At 30.7% G+C, this 14,020-nt stretch overlaps 1 protein-coding gene across 1 annotated transcript in view; it reads right to left on the reverse strand.

The window, feature by feature from the left end:
* Positions 1-411: 411 nt before the first annotated feature.
* The window catches only part of LOC129221897 (sodium-dependent transporter bedraggled-like), a 107,230-nt gene continuing 93,621 nt past the window's right edge, over positions 412-14,020 (reverse strand). Inside the window, exons 11-15 of the mRNA XM_054856271.1 lie at positions 12,095-12,226; positions 11,081-11,183; positions 9,041-9,159; positions 6,776-6,982; positions 412-4,283 (exon numbers count right to left, since the gene is read on the reverse strand). Of these exons, the coding sequence (XP_054712246.1) occupies positions 3,960-4,283; positions 6,776-6,982; positions 9,041-9,159; positions 11,081-11,183; positions 12,095-12,226 (885 nt within the window). The 3' untranslated portion in view covers positions 412-3,959. The remainder of the gene's footprint in view (positions 4,284-6,775; positions 6,983-9,040; positions 9,160-11,080; positions 11,184-12,094; positions 12,227-14,020) is intronic.

Raw genomic sequence — 14,020 nt, forward strand, 5'->3', positions numbered from 1 at the left:
ACTTTAATGTAGAAACCATTAAAAAAATTAAGCTTTTTTTTTTAAACAAAAATATTTATTACATTTTTATTAATATTCCTTTGAGTTATAAATGGAACTAGTCTTGTTTATTAATACTAATAAGATACGTATAAAACTTATACTATGAAAAATATGTTTTCAGTTTAAAAATGAATATATTATTTTTTCCTAACCTCGATTTTTCCGGCAAGCGGGAAAAGACCTGGCAACTGGGTTTGAAAATCTGGTGACCCCCGAATTTCGCGTAATGCGGGATAATACAGCATAATTAATATCGATCAATCAGAAAAACCGCATTTACCAGGCGAAATGTGATCAATAAAGCAATCTTGATTGCTTTTAAAACAAAAGAATGAGGCATAGAAATGAATTTAAATCTTTATTTGACATGAAAAGTCAATGGTACAAAAACGTATCACTTAGAAATGTAAAATGGCATACAATTGATTGACATAGATAAAACACACACCTGGAACAAAAAAATCACAATAGGAGTATGTATAAATAATGAATGTTTATCATGGATATGTGTGAAGTTCATTGTGGCACATTTATGACATTGCAGTTTATTGCGCAAAATGACACCACCTTTGTGCAATGCTGAACCTTAAAAAATGTATGTACATGAATTCAAAAAAAAATAAAAACATTATATAAGGACTGACCAGCAGATTAAAAAAAAAAAAAATCAAACATCATTTTCCAAACTCTAAACTTCCAAGGCTCTATTACATAGCACTTGAAATAATCTCCAATACATACCGTCAATCATGGTCAATTAACTGCATTCATAAACAATTACAAAGTAATTTCTAACCCTTTAAAAATGACTGATTACTCTGTCGCTCTAGCAACATGATATCCCCCGCAAACAATGGTAATAGGGTAGAACCAATAGATGTTGATAAACACATGCATTTGCTTATCATTGTTACATTACTTTCAATTTAAAATATATACACAGTAAAACCCCTCGAATATGTACACTAAGGGAACAAATTTTTTTGTCTGCCAGACGGGTTTCATAATGTTATTTGCGTTGGAATCAGGGAATTAAAAACTGTTCGCATTTGAGGGGTGTCGTTAGGAGGAGTTTTATTGTACATTCAAAAAATCATAAGTATAGATTCTCTTTATCTAAAAATAACCTTTTCAGTACAACTTTGAATATAATTTCTCGATTTTGGTGATGTTTCATATTAAGTTCAAAACAAAACACAAAAAAAAAAAAAAAAAAAAGCAAATCGACTAGAATTTAAATTATAGTTGCTCTTACTTCTAAATTATTTTTTGAGTAAATCATATTCTAAAACTTACATTTTTTAGAACTGAAACAATTTACTTATTTCCTTACTCATTTAAAATTATATTTGGGGCGAAACACTATTTCTAAAGATTCTTGATCAAGACAGCGAAAATTGGAGAAGCTGGAAACTTTTTATTTTGTTCATTATTTTACAATCAAAAACTAGTAATTACAAAACATTTAAATATTTTAATATTTCTTCTTTTTTATTGATAACTTAAAGGAAAAATTTTGTAACTAAAAAAGATAAAAAATAAAATTAATGCATACATTTTAATATATTTATTAATTTTATTTGGAAAATCATACAAATTTATCACAATTATTAAGTTTTATCTAAATTTTGTCTTGACTCTTAATTCCAAAATAAATAAACCTAAGGCAATGTTTAATATGAGAACAGCTATTAGAGCATACAAATCTATCAGATTTTTCTTGAAAAATCTAACATGAAAAATCATCATTTTACTTTTAAAGCTAATTACTTGTGCAATAAATAATGCATAATATTTCAACAGAAACTCAATCAGACGGAAAAAGACAAAAAATACCGATAAAATAAGCATTCTGTTTTAACTTGATAGTATTTCTAAAAGATATAATGCTTTTCTCAAGTTAAAATGCTGAAGATATCTCAATAAGTTAAGGCACATTAGTACTTTTTCATCCATAAACAGTAAAACTTTATAAATATTAAAATTTAATAATGAACATTTTGAATGCATACAGTACATATTTTTAATCACAGATATTCAAAAATGTACAATGTACAAAAAAGGGGGGAGGGTTAAAATTTCAATTATTAATTTGAAAAAATAAGTAATTTTATTCAAAAAAACATTTTTAAACAAATTTATTTCTTAAATTACCCACACACTTATTACTCATTTGTGTCTTGGTCTATTGGCAACCTATATTGTTCTTTGTATAAACATTAATATGTGTGCACGTGCCAAATAGCATCTTCAAACTGTTTTTGTTAAATTGCATAAGCTGTCATTATAAAATCTAACCCATATTTTGCATTTAAACATTTTTTAGAAAAATGGAATAAGTGAATGTAAGAATAAGCATTGAAAAGGTAACAGCTTTATGGAAGAAGAGCCAATTAAAGAAAAAGAATTTCCTTTGTGGACTAAAAGGAAGAATCACAATGAAAAGTCTAAAATTTGGAAATGATGATGCAAAAAAAGGGGGGGGGGAGGAAAAATCTTTGTAATTTTCAGCTTTTTTAAAAATTATTTTAGACATAGTAAAACCTGGGAAGTTAACCATCCTAGTAAGTTGATCACTATCTACAACCTATTCATGTGGTCAACTTAAAAGGTTTCACTGTACTAACTTAATACTTAACTGTACTTATAGAGTCTCAACTCTTGTGCCCTACAATAGCACGTAGCTTGGTGTAGTTTATCAAAATTAAAAATAATCAATTTTAATAGAAAAAAAATAACATAAATAGAAAATATTATTTTGGATCAAAAAGTTAATGATCAGCAAAGAACATATTCTTATAATTATCTTTGTCAAAAGTAAAGTATTTTGCATTGTTTGTTTATTTACTTTTTATTAAGTTTAAGAAGAAAAAATTTAATTGTGTATCCATAAATTATATTGAAGAACCTAAACCAAACATTAGAATTAACCTAAGGTAAATACCACACTGATTACAATAAAAATTGACTACACCTGATTTAAAGTCTCAAGGTCCATTGCAATAAAATGAAGCCAGGTGGAAAAATAACTGATATTTCTTACATAGCTCCGTTTTCTTGCACTGAAGAAGGAATTATTTTTAAGACTAATACAAGCAGTTTTCAAAGAAAATTCATGCCACATTCACATTGAATTTCCTCAAGTGTACAGTTAGGGAAGAGATGCATATTTAACATATACACTACATTGATCTTCAAATTACTAGTTAGTAACTGAAAAGCTCGACTTTTATGAATTGATTAAAAAACAGGAGGTAAAAAATAAATTAAAAGCAGAAAAGGAAAATAAACTGCTAACACAATGAAATGAATTTTAAATATGAATAAATGCTATGTAAGTGGGACACATGTCTAGGTTCATTCCATGAACTTAACTAAGTCATTCATGTAGTGTATGAGGCAAACTTAATGAATTTCTTCTGGTTTTAAGTAGAGAAATTGAAACTTCATGGTGTCATTGATGATAATTTTCATCGAGTTTTCATGAAAAATTATCCTTATTAAAATGTAATTTTTAATATTAGTCATTTTAGAGTGTCAAAAAAAAAAAAAAAAGACATACAATTTAATGCCTGACATACAAAAACATTTTGAAGAAATATTGCATCACAAATAAGGGTAGAAATAATCCTAAGACCTTCAGAAAAAAGAGAAAAATATTAGCATAAGTTTATTCCAATGAAACAATGAAAGTTTAAATTTCCCCCAAACGTTACACAACTTTACTCATGCAGAACAGTTCCTTTCCTTTAATTTTTTACATGTCTGTATGGAAAAAATACTCCTCGAAATTGTAACAAAGTAAATAAATTAAAATAAACTTCACACAACGATGTAAAAAAGTTGTCAATGCTTACACCAAAACTAAATTCACCGCAAAAGGTAATACTTTCAATGGAACTTTACATGAGTCGCATTCACTGATGAACACCATTATTGGACGAAACACTTTCTCTGGAATTAGGAAGAGATTGAGCGCCATTACTTGCTGCTGAGTTTGCACCCTCACTTAAAGTATCAAAGTCAATGGAGCAGCTGCTACTCTGCACTTGGCTATCCAACTGTTTTGCCAACATGCGTGAGGTTGCAGTGGAGTATGAAGGAGGAGGGGTGTATTTAGGAGGAGGGTCATCCAGACATCCAGTGGTGGACGAACCACTGCTTAGGTTGGATGAAGATGCCACAGAGTGTCTGCTACTTGGTGGCATGGGGAGGACGGGACAGCACAATAACTTGAGTCGCTGAAAAGAAAAGGAGTTGGTTAGATGAAAGAGAAAATCATTATAACAATATGAGAACATCTACACAATTAATACAAAAGCATCAAACATGAGGATATAATTTGGAAAAGTGAGTGACCAGGGGGGTAGCCAAGTGATTAAAACTCGTGAACTCTACCTAGGCAACTCTAGATTGGTTTTGGCATGGTAAGCATTAAACTCATTTCTGTACTAAGGAGTAATGCATAGCACTCATAAATTCTTAACTAAAAGGTAGAGAGTGGAGGAGAAAGGTGAGACAATTATTGGATGAAATTGGACAATTATTGATTGAAGGATGCCATGAACATCAGGATAGGTTGTCATAGTATTGTGAATCAATATTAGGGGCGGCTGTACAGTGCTCTGATGGCTCCTAATAATATCATACTAGCTGTGTTCAGCTGAAAAGTAAAAGCAGAATTAAGAGGTTCACATTGGCACCTCTATCTGGAATAGTCTCCCATTTGGCGAGATCAAACTGCAATCAAATAGAGCCAGGTTGTCTTCAGCGATAAATCCAAATTCAATTTGGGCAATGATGATAACCTTTTATGTGTATAGAGTCCCTATGATGAATGCTCAAATACTTCCTAAAAGAGCAAGAGCCCGTGAGCGCCAGACCTACGTCATGGTATACAGGTCCACAAAATTCTATGTAAGCACATTACATCAGGTAAGAAAGGTTCGCTATTATTTCAGTTGAGTCATGCTGGCTTTGCCAGGAAACAGATAGCAAAGGTGCATCAAAAACTAAACATCATTCAATCATTCCATGTCATGTGACCTCGTTGTTTCCACCTGACTATCTCCGATTTGAATGTTATTTTACAGGGGTGCAGACATGCCTTTGAAATTAACCTATATGAATTTTCAGCTTCCAAGACCCAAATCCTGAGGATCTAGGATCAGTAAAAAAAGGGCTTCAAATGGCAGATCATGCTTTGTGAAATGAATTGCCATGTTTAGCACGGTTCCCGCATTGATGGCCATTTTGAAGCCTACTTTTTTTTTCTTTTTGAGGTATCCCAGATCCTATTGATTTGTATCTTGGAAGGGTTTTTTGCATAGGTTAGTTAAAAAGGTATGTCTGCACCTCTCTAAAACATACTCCAATTTTGATATGGTTGGATGAGGACCACCAGGTCACGTGACATGAAATTAATCTATGATGATTCGTTTTTGCAGCAATTTTACTCACCTTTGCTACCTGTTTTCTGCCACAGTCAGCGCAACTCAGCTTAAGAAATAGCAAACCTTTCTTACCTGCTGTGATGTCTTCATGCAGAAAATTTTCGGGCCTTTATGCTGTGACGTAGGTCTGGAACTCATGGGCTCTTGGATTATAATGCTTTTTAGCATTACACTGTAATTACAGCTGGGGTGATGTCATGAGGTGCATTTGCATATCATACATGGCCACTTCTGATATTGATCCACAACTCTATGACAGCCTAGAGGTACATTTGTGACATCCTTTATAACATGAGTTGCTAAACATCCCAGGGCTCCCCAGGATCCAATTTTCAACAATACACGCTTGGCAGCACACAGTTTAAAAAAATTGCATTCACCAAATTAACACCTTTCTCTGGTCAGCTCTTATTCCCCAATTTGTCACAGACTGTGGATATCCAGATACACTTGGGACAGTAAGTTGGACAAGCCTTCCAGTTTAATTGAATGAGTAGCACTTTTCTGGTAACAGTGAAATAAAATGGCACAGAACATCATTCAAGACTTTTTTGCTCAATATTTGCCTGTAGTGTAGTCTCCTGCATCCATACAAAAGGTGGCCAAAGAGGGTATTAAAAATTCTGTCTTATTTGTGATTATTCCATCAATAAATAATCATTTGTTTCGATTTTTCAATCAGTCATTCCATGTCAAGGGACCTAGAGGTCCCCTTTCAACCATCTCCGAATTGAATGATATTTTGTGCAGGTGTAGATATGCTTTTGAAACCAACCTATGCAAATTTTAGCTTCCGAGATCCAAATCCTGAGGATCTAGGATTTCAGGAAAAAAGTGATCCAAGATTGCAGATTAGCTTTTTGCGACAAATTGACATCTTTTTGCTAGAATTGCAGAAAATTCTATCACACGGAAGCCTGAAACTTTGGCAGCGTCAAGTATGTTTGGCTGTTAATACATTCAAGTGCATTCAATATACTAGACAGCCCGGTTATCACATCTTTAGACTGCAGTTTCATTTTTATTAGAACTCCTTAGTCAAGAATAGTGAATAACTAAGCTAGAAGCAGATTTCATCTCATTGAAGTTGAGAATGCCAACAAACTGGTATATAAAGCCGTACCATGCTGCGGACATTTGCTGGCGAGATGAATTCACTTTATCTACCAGTTTGTTGGCACTCTCAGCTTCAATGAGATGACAGCTGCCTCCAGCAATATTTTCAGAAGTAAATAAAAAGGCAAATTTTAAGTTAATTAGAAAATAAAAAATGCGCTTACCTCACAAATAGACATCTCTCTTTTGTTTAGAAAAATTGAGAATGCTTGATATCCACAGACAGAGAAGATAACTATCGTTGGGAACACTTGAATGCATAAGTTTAAATTCTTCGCCCACTGCTGCCAATACTGATAATTTTCCATTAGTCTTCCCATAGCAGAAGATGAATCAATTGTACTGGATCTCAAGAATGAAATGGTCATCAACTGTAAAATAATAGTAATAAAGTGGTGACAGAATTTTAACTGAAGTAAAGATTTTCATGCAGTTTTTATAATTCTTTCCAAATATCAATTTTAAAAAAAGTTTAATGAGTAATTTAATTCAAGAACAGTTTTAGAACAGATCCTGGCTCAAAGTATTTTGAAGCTGTTTAAAATTAATTACATTGCAATCTTTTTTATCCCGACTAACTGTGGCTAAAAGTAATCGCGAGAATTGAAAATCCGAGTAATGAGGGTCATTAAGTCAACTTACTGATTATTATGATGAAAAATCATGCTTTGAAACAAATCTGTAAAGCATTGTTTTACAAGACATTAAAATATGTATAGATAAATTTAACATCATTTCTAAGGAAAAACTTGATAGATTAATCCACTGTCATCTGTTTCAAACATGTATGCATTTGAATGAAGTACACAGTCTCGCCATTTCGAGGAGGTGGCAACTGGCCTCTAACTGGCTTCTGAAAATTAATGTAATTACATTTTTGTTGATGTGGATTTGGTTATTTTTTGTACAATTTGCATTGATTATGAACTCTTTGAACCCTCTCCCTCTCCCCCCAGGAAAATTAGAAATGATGGACCTGGAAGTAAAGGTCATGCAAACACTTTATCATCAAGAGATCAAAACAAAAAATGAATGTTTGGCCTACTATTATAGCATTCTTCATATCACCATTTACTATTATTATCTATGTGAACACAAAATTTTTGAACATAATAAAGAACATGGACTCTACTTCAAAGTAAAGTAATTTAATTTTAAGATTTCCAGAAACAGTATGTATATACAGTCGAACCTCCATATATCGAATTTCCACATATCAAAATTTTCTATGTATCAAAATCCCAGCAAATTTCTTTGTTCATTATATAGAAAAATTGTTTCTATGTATCAAAAAAACCTCTATATATCGAATTTTTTTTCGAGATATTCGTAGATTTTTCTTCCACTTTTGACTATTGCATGAAAAATGAAGGTTAGAGGATAAAATTACGTTCACTAAAGGTTGCTACGGAAGTCAAAAGGAATCTGGGGTTGAAGGGTGTTAAGTTATTAGTTAAGTCGTTGTTTCGTTCTGAAGTTCTTAAATTCTCTCAAATTTATTTTAAAACTCAGTTGTAACCAGTAACACTGTAAAATCATTTTCAAGATATTTCTTTTGTCTGTTGATTATCATTCCTAGTCTTCTTAGCTTCAGTTAAAGTCATTCAAGTTAAGTAGATTGATTTTTTACTTTTCTATCGATCACATTGTTAAAACAAAAATTCCCTAATGTTGCGATCAAGTTGAATTACCGAAGAATATGAAGATGTATTGTTGACGTAAAAATGTAATTTGTCAATTTTTTAACTTTCAAATTTCATTTAATCCGATGCTCGTATAAATTATAAATTGAGTTTCGTACACGAAAATTGGCTTTTATTTTAATGTTTTAGGATACTTTTATGATAAAATAAGATTGTTTCCATGTATTGAAATTTCTATACATAGAATTTTTTTCCGGCAATTTGCTACTTCGATATATGGAGGTCCGACTGTATAATATTTTGACTCGTTAACAGATGTATCCTATGAGATATGTCCATTATTGAGCAAAAAAAAAAAAATTACAGCCAAACCCACTTAATGGAATAGCCATTTTGCCATGAAAAATATTTTAATAAGCGGGATATTCCATTAACCGCGATCAAAATAACACATTTCATTGGTTTGGTACATTGTAAAGTGGGATATTCTTTTAACCAATATTCTAATAAACGGGCTCGACTGTATATAAATATTGTTTCCAGAATTCTTCAAAAGTTAACTACATTACATAGAAGTAGAGTCCATGTTTCTCTTCATGTTTATGCAATGAAATAAAGATCTAAAATATTAGGAGTCTTTATAGTGTGGTTTTTTAATACATTTGTAAATGGGGAACTGCCATTGTAAACATACTTGTATTTGATTAAATATAATTATATTATTTTTTCCCTTTAATTCAGGAACAAAGATCTTTTAAGATGTATGACCAATGCGAACAAACTTACAAGGAAAGACACTGGCAAGACTATATTCCAGATGAAAGTAAGGAATGGCAAAATTTTTGATCGACGCATCGGGTCTCGACTTATGATGGTGACTAGTTGATCAGTGCCATATGGTCGACCTGAAATCAATTAATATTTGAGAATTATTGAAAGCTCAGAAAATTAATAAAAACATGAAAAATTAAAAATGAGTGAGAAATAATCATTCAAAAAATGTCTCATGAACATAGCTGCTATTGTTTGTTTTGTTGCACTGCGAATACCCCCCTTTTTTTTTGCCTAGAACCAATAAAACATTTTAACACATGTTTTACATATTTTTTAAATTATATAACAGCACACACGAAAATTAGCCTGCAGGAAAGACCCCCACCAGAAATGGTCCCCCATACTGTAAGAGGAATTTTTAATTTCACTAAAACTTACTCAATTTTATTCAAAATATTTTACTTTATTTAATTATTTGAACATCAAATACCTAAAATCTACATTTTAGGTATTTGAAAGAAGTTCTATTGGTAATGAAGTTCTAAGTCTCTAGGTAATGAAGTTCTATTTCTTTAAGCATTAAATATCACTTGTGTAAAAAAAAAGTTCAAATTTCTTCTGGTGAAAATAGGGAAAATTTTGAACAGGTAAACAAAAGTAATGGCTCTCACAATTGCTAATTTTAAGTACTTTTATAGACTATTATAATTAAATCAGAATGTTGAAACAAAACCAAAAATATTTGTAATACATTAAGAACCGACAGCACGTTCCCTACTTGATTTATAGTCAAGCAAATTTGAGTTTTAGTTGATTTTTTCCACTGGAGAAAAATTGATACAATAAGCCTTCTCTGAATATTTATTGTGACTTGAAGAAGTTCATTAATTTTTCAATTACTCTGCAGTTTACAAAGGAACACACATCAGTTAAACTTAGTTAATACATCTTTTATATTTCTATGTCATTTTTATAAAGTCCCGATTCATTCCTGTTCATTTTAATGCAAAAATGAATTGTTTAAATGTCATGAAATATTGTTTATATATCTTTTTCCCCTCCCTGAAATTCAAAAAACCTTTTTGCCTATTTTCAGGGCTGTCGAGGGTCAAAAAGGGCCCCTGGTCAGTTTGATCACTCCCAAAATACTAGTAAAATTTCTGCTACTCTGATTTTTAGACGAGCTCCTAGTTTCCGACTAGGCTGCCATGGCCTCTCCTGGGCCCTGTCTAGCTTTCTTAGCAACAATTGAGGAAGGAATTATCTCAGACAGATATGGAAGGTCAAATAAAGGGGAGCTTATTTCGTTTGTTAAAGCACTAGTGAAATTTCTTTCATGAACCCTATTCAATTCATGATCATTTTTCAAAGGCATTCAGCTTGTCAAACGACTATAAAACAATTAATAATTATCTGTCTATGCTGTTACATGCATTAGAGATACAATTACATTAAAAAATGGAGATATGCTTGGCATAAGTATTTACAATGAACTATAAAGGTATGATTTGTTTAACATAAAAGTTTTACCTAAAATATCAGTTAATTTCTTTAGTAGTATAAAACTATTAAGACATCAATTTATATTAGTTACATAAAACCTTTATTAAGACCTTAAAACTATTAATTTGCAAAAAAATACATAAGTAGGGTGACAATCAAAGTGGCTTGTCAATGTTTCAACAGTAGGTCATTTTCATTTATGTGTCGTTTCATGCCAGTCCCTTGAAACCAAAAGACATAAAAATGATGCTTTACTGTGTCTCATATTTAGACATTTTGATTACTCTAAGCAGTTAATTTTAACTGCTTGCCGAAAATTATTAGATTTTAGTTTTTGCTTTTCATGTTAGTTTTTAACATTTTCATAACAAGTAGTAATTAAAATAAAACTCAATCATCCAACAGGTATCCAATAAAAATATTAATTTCTAAATCAAAAATCCATTGAAAATGAGTTAACATCACTATTGATAAGAGTAAAAATGCCATTGAAATATTAGAATGAATTAGGAAAATAATCAAATTACAAAATAATAGAATAAAACTTACCACGAATAAATAAAATTACAAACAACATTGTGAAATACATCAAAGCAATCCACCAGAGAGAACTAACAGAAAAGTCTATGTAGTAAATAATGTACAAGCCAATCTGAAAGAAAATTGATACATTACCATAAACATATTCAAATTATATCAAACATACAGCACAAAAAAGAGAAAAAATAAAATTTTATATCATTATCAAACATAGCATAAAACATAATACGAACAATGCAAAATAATCATTGTCCAAAATAAAATTCAACACAAAAGCATTTTTATTTTAATTTATATTTTTGATGTCTGTGCGAAATTAACTTATAGCTGTACTACTTATTCGGAAGAAAAGTTAAAATATTTAAACTATTTTCGTTAGGAATGCAAAAATGCAACTTTTTAAAAAGTGTATGTGAGGGACATTGAATAGGTTTTAAAGGATTTTTAGTTTTAACTATGGCTTATGGAAGATCAAACAGAGCAAAGTAAGGATAGTAGAGAAAAAGGAAATCTGCAATATTGGTTAGTATATAGTTACATGCATATTGCATACATCAAACTCTAAATTAAAAGTAAAAAATAAATTACACATAAAACCTTAAAAACAATTCATACGTTTTTGAAATCCTTTTGAATCCTCAACAAAGTAAAATGCAATATTCTAAGCTTTAATTAGATGAATAAGAAATAAAGTAAAAGAGCTAAAACTAACTTAAAACGTTGAATAAATCTATTTTTGCTTTAGACCAACAATTTAATAGTAAGTAGAAAGAAGTAAATAAAAATCAAAACTTATTTTTTGTTATCTTGCTTATGAAAGATTTTTAATAATTTACATCAACATTTACCTTTGGACCAGCAACTTAATAACAAGTAGGAACAAGTCAATAAAAATCAAAACTTTTAATTACTTTGCTTTTGAAAGATTTCTAATAACTTCGAGATAATACAAATGTAAAAAAAATGCTTGAATTTTTAAAAAATGCACACTTTGCAAATAAAATCTACAAAACTTAAACTTACACTGGATGTGATTGGAAGACCAAGCAGAAATGCCAAATTGCATGAAATAAAAGTCAACGTAGTATGCCAAGCTTTGAGTACTTTGTAGTTGATGTCTATGATTGATTCAACTACAGAATACCACAAAACAACCTAGAACCGAAAAGAAGTTGTTAACAGTGAAATGTAATAAATGAGAAAGGTTAGAACTCATATTTAAAATAAATGCAACATTTTTATAAACATTTTGTCAATAAAATGTTGTTTCAGAACAAATGCGAATATCAATCTACTCATCTAGACAGGAAATCAGAAATATTGTAAGTTTTTAGCGTTTTATGTTTTAAATTCATCTTTCTGGTCTAAAAAAAGAAAAGAATTGAAAATTAATTTATAACCATAATAAAGCTGCAAGGAAAATATTTTATTTCACTCTCTGCTTGATTCTTCATTTCACTTTTTATGCGAGTGCGTGATGCAAAGGAGGGTAATGTGTTTATCACTCTTGTTCCTATGTGGCGTTCTAGAGGCTAAACGCCTGGGTCAATTTTGATAATTCTTACATCAATCGATTTGTCTTAACCTTGGGAGTGTAATCACATGACAGTAATCAAATTTCACCATATCAACAATCAGAAGCCATTTTGTCTTTCGGGATCGTGTTGCATGCTACGCAGCAAGCGACAAATGCAGGTAGCGTTTGAACTGCCTGAATTTTTTGTTTACTAAATCTATGAATTCGATTCTAATCTTTAACATGTTGTATTTGTTTTTGCCTTGATTCGTTTCACGACGTGTACTTTCTTGATGGCCATTTTAAGTTTTGCGAGAAAGATTTGTGTGAGTGATGATGTTTCCAATTTCGCATCATGATGAGTTATACAGGCTATTTATATAGCTGTGATGTGGTTGACTTAAGGTTGAGCATTTTTGCTAAAGGTTTAGCACATATAGCTTTAAGCCGAGTTAAAATGATCAGTGTTTTAGACCACTGCAAGTTACTTAATAAACCTCACGATATAAACTCTCTCAATGAAATGACAAGATTTCGAAATTTACCCTCTTATAATCATAATAACTAAGTCAATGAAAATTAACTAAAAAGTGTAAAATAAAAAATTATTAAATAAAAATTAAAAACCTGACTGCGTAAAAACCAAGAAAAAAAACTAAAACGAAAAAAATTAAAGCCAAGTAGTTTAGAATGTAGTAGTTTAGAACAAATCATAAATTCAAAAGAAAAATAGTAGGATCAACAGTCGGGGCCCATTCCTTTTTAACCAATCAAAGAACCCCGTAAAATTTGAATTTGCCGCAACTGTTGATCCTTCTATTTTGCTTTTGAATTTATGATTTGTCTTATGGGTGTATCGATTATAAAACTATTTCAATGGTGTAGATATTCAGTAGTACTTGATAACACTCTTAACTACTTGGCTTTATTTTTTTCTTTTTAGTTTTTTTTTTTTTTTTTGGTTTTTATGCAGTCGGGTTTTTTGTTTTTATTTAATAATTTATTTAAAAGGTTTTCCAACTTTTTCAAAAGTCATCAAGGGTCAAGAAAAAGTGGCATATTTAACCTTTTGGGGATGAACAAGGAAAGTACTTTTGCATATGTATAAAAGATAATAACAAAAAGCTCTTCAAATGCTTTAAACTGAAATTTTTAATACAACATCAAATCAAAAAGAATTCTGACATTCAGCAAAAGTTAGAATACACATATCAGGTGGTAGTCCATGGTGTGAAAAATCTTTGGTAATGAAAAATGTAATAAATAATGGCACTTTTGCTCTACAGCAGTTACAACTCTCAAAATGTCAGGTTAAGCAAACAGATCTTTATGGTCATGAATTAATAACTTTATCCCAGCTATTGAAATGAAAGTAACATTTATCAATAGCTATTTATTTCACTTGATCCAAATGGAGTGTGAGACAGTTTTAA

This window comes from Uloborus diversus, chromosome 5 (genome assembly GCF_026930045.1).
Source record: "Uloborus diversus isolate 005 chromosome 5, Udiv.v.3.1, whole genome shotgun sequence".
In the NCBI taxonomy this organism is placed as follows: domain Eukaryota; kingdom Metazoa; phylum Arthropoda; class Arachnida; order Araneae; family Uloboridae; genus Uloborus; species Uloborus diversus.